Below are 2,835 nucleotides of genomic sequence, written 5' to 3' on the forward strand. Positions count from 1 at the left end.
GTTCATCAAATTTGGGAAAAATCATCAAATTTGAGAAAAGTTCATCGAATTTTAAAAAGTTCATCGACTTTGAAAAAAAGTTCATCGATTCTGAAAAAGTTCAAAGAATTTCAAAAAAGTTCATCGAGTTTGAAAAAAACATTTATCGACTTTGAGAAAAGTTCATCGATTCTGAAAAAAGTTCATTGAATTTTCAAAAAAGTTCATCAAAATTTGAAAAAATGTTCATCAACTTTGAAAAGAGTTCATCGAAAAGAAAAGTTCATAAAATTTGAAAAAAAAGTTTGTCAATTTTGAAAAAAGTTCACCGAATTTGAGAAAAGTTCATCGAATGAAAAAAGAAATTCATCAAGTTTGAAAAGAAGTTCATCAATTTTGATAAAAGTTCATGGAATTTGAAAAAAAAAGTTCACGCATTTGAAAAAACATTCGCGGTATTTAAGTAAATAAAATGAAAAGGGAACAAGAAAAAAATAGAAAAAAACAGCCCAGAAATGAGCGAACCAGTGAGATCGCGACCTAAAAAAAATAAAAGAAAAGAAAGAAATGTTAGACACAAGTTCTTCGTTGTCCTGGTGGTCAGTGTGCTGCATCCTTAAACAAGGGATCCTATAGGAAGGAAAGAGGATCTTTTTTTTTAAAAGATCCTCTTTCCTTCCTGCGGTTGGATTGATCGGAGATGAGCGCCCGACGGTTTTTGAACATCCTGGTGTCGGATTGCCAGAAATTCACGTACACGCTGCGGCGCTTCGACCTGTCCCGCAACCAGTTTTCTACCCAACACCAGAAGAAGCAGCGGAACATGCCAAAGTGGTGCCTCCATTGACAGGCATGCCCGACAAGTCAACCCTATCAGCTAACTCCTCGGCGGGGGCGGGGCACAACAACAACAAGAAGAAGAAGCCGATGTATATTCGGCCGCCGGCACCGATGGTGAACATGAAACCATCGATATGCGCCAAGACTTGGTACGATCGATGGGGCGAGATGAATTGCTTCCCTCTCACTGAAACCAAGCTCTTCTTCACCGACAGCTCCGCGCGCATCTTCCGCTTCGATGCCGACACCCACTGCATCGACACCATGCCCAGCCTCCACACGCCCAAGTCCTCCCCCTTGTCCTTCTCCATCCCTCCAAATCCGACCACCTCCAAGGAAGGCCAAGGCGAAGGCGGAGGCCTCTACATCATGGACAGGATCCTCAGGCCCAACAAGGAGGGTCAGGTCCAGTTTGAGTCTATCTCGTACCGCAGGCGCTGCAACCACTCCAGCAAGGCCTGGCACTGCGACGCCCTCCCGCCGCCGCCTTTCGTCCACGACCCGGCCTACAAACAAGCCTCCATCTGCTCCTATGCCCTGGTTGGCGGCCACACCATCTGTATCTCCATCAGGGGCGTCGGCACCTACTTTGACACGCTGGCTTGCGAGTGGAGCAAGGCTGGCAACTGGCTCATGCCGTTTCATGGCAGGGCGGAGTATGACCCGGAGCTCGGCCTCTGGCTTGGCGTCTCTGAGCGCAACATCCACCTCCCCTGCGTCGCCGACATCTCCGGTGTCCTCAGAGGGGAGGAGCCGCTGCGGGAGCACACTCGAATCTGGGAGGATACTGACATGCCAGAGGGGTGGTACCCGCACAGTCAGTGCCCCACCCAAGTTGTCAGCCTGGGTTCAGGCAGGTTTTGCGTCACCAACTTCGTTGAAACTAAGGACTTCGATGAGCGCTGCGGCCATTCGTTGGTTGACGACATATTTGCTGTCTTCACCGGCATGGAGCTAGTGTTACCCGGCAATGACAATGATGAGGGCAAAGCCAACAGCAACAGCAAGGGCGACTCCAAAGGCAATGCCAATGGGAACGGCAACGGGATTGCTGGTGTGCGTATGATTAAGCATAAATCCAGATCTTGCAGGAGTCACGGCACCAACTTGATCAAGTCTGTGCTCTGATGAGGAATAATAGTCTGCTGTCAGGCCATGTCCTACTTGGTCTGCCTGCTTTACCCTATATGTATTGTAATAAGATACCGTATGCTGGATGGCGCCTCATTCACGTCATCATTCGTGCTATGAACACTCGCACTAGGTTCTGAAACCAACAAAGAGGTTATTTCATGCCACCACATTCTAATGATTTATGAGAACTATTGTTAGTTTTCCTACTTTTGTAACACTAATAATTTACATATACATGATTTGCAGCTCACACTTCTGTAACAATAAAAAATTATGTATATATAATTTGCTTTTCTGAAAGTTGATTACATTTTTTTCCTGATCACATTGAAACAAGGAAAACAACACTTCTGTGCAAATATGTTCTTCAGATCTCTTAGTTTGAGTTCTTGATTTCTTTCTCTCTAATTTATTTCTATTTCGCAGATAGGCCTTCCTTACCCATACGATGCATGCCACGACGCCTCCACTATTATTTTATCGGCTTGTGTTGTGTTTAAGTGGTGAAGTGATCGCCGCCCAGGGGTGTGGTGGAGGGGGGGGGGGGGGGGGTTCTTCTGTTAGTGGTTGCTTGCTGTTTCTTGTCCTCTCAGACGGTCAGGTTGTCTGGGATTGGGACACCCTCAGAGTTGTTGGGTGTGAATTTAGAGTTGTGGTGTTTTGCCAGAGATTAGATGCTTCTGACCTTCGGAGGTAGCAATAGATGTCCTGTCAGTCCTAGGCGAGTTCTCCGGTTCCAACGATCGGTTCTTTAGTACTTCTGTAGTAGTTTATTATTACTAACCACCTCGGATTGCTATTTGAAGATTTGAACTAATCTTTTGTTTTCATTGCTTGAGAAAACTAATGGGCAACTTATGTTTTTATTCCACATCTATCACC

General features: G+C 45.7%; 1 protein-coding gene across 1 annotated transcript; it reads left to right on the forward strand.

Moving 5' to 3' along the window:
• Positions 1–812: 812 nt before the first annotated feature.
• Positions 813–2,209, forward strand: LOC123058644 (uncharacterized). Its single transcript, XM_044481349.1, has one exon. It carries the CDS (start codon positions 832–834, stop codon positions 1,945–1,947), a length of 1,116 nt encoding a protein of 371 aa, XP_044337284.1. The 5' UTR covers positions 813–831; the 3' UTR covers positions 1,948–2,209.
• The last annotated feature ends 626 nt before the right edge of the window (positions 2,210–2,835 follow it).

The sequence above is a fragment of the Triticum aestivum genome, chromosome 3A (genome assembly GCF_018294505.1).
Source record: "Triticum aestivum cultivar Chinese Spring chromosome 3A, IWGSC CS RefSeq v2.1, whole genome shotgun sequence".
Classification (NCBI taxonomy): domain Eukaryota; kingdom Viridiplantae; phylum Streptophyta; class Magnoliopsida; order Poales; family Poaceae; genus Triticum; species Triticum aestivum.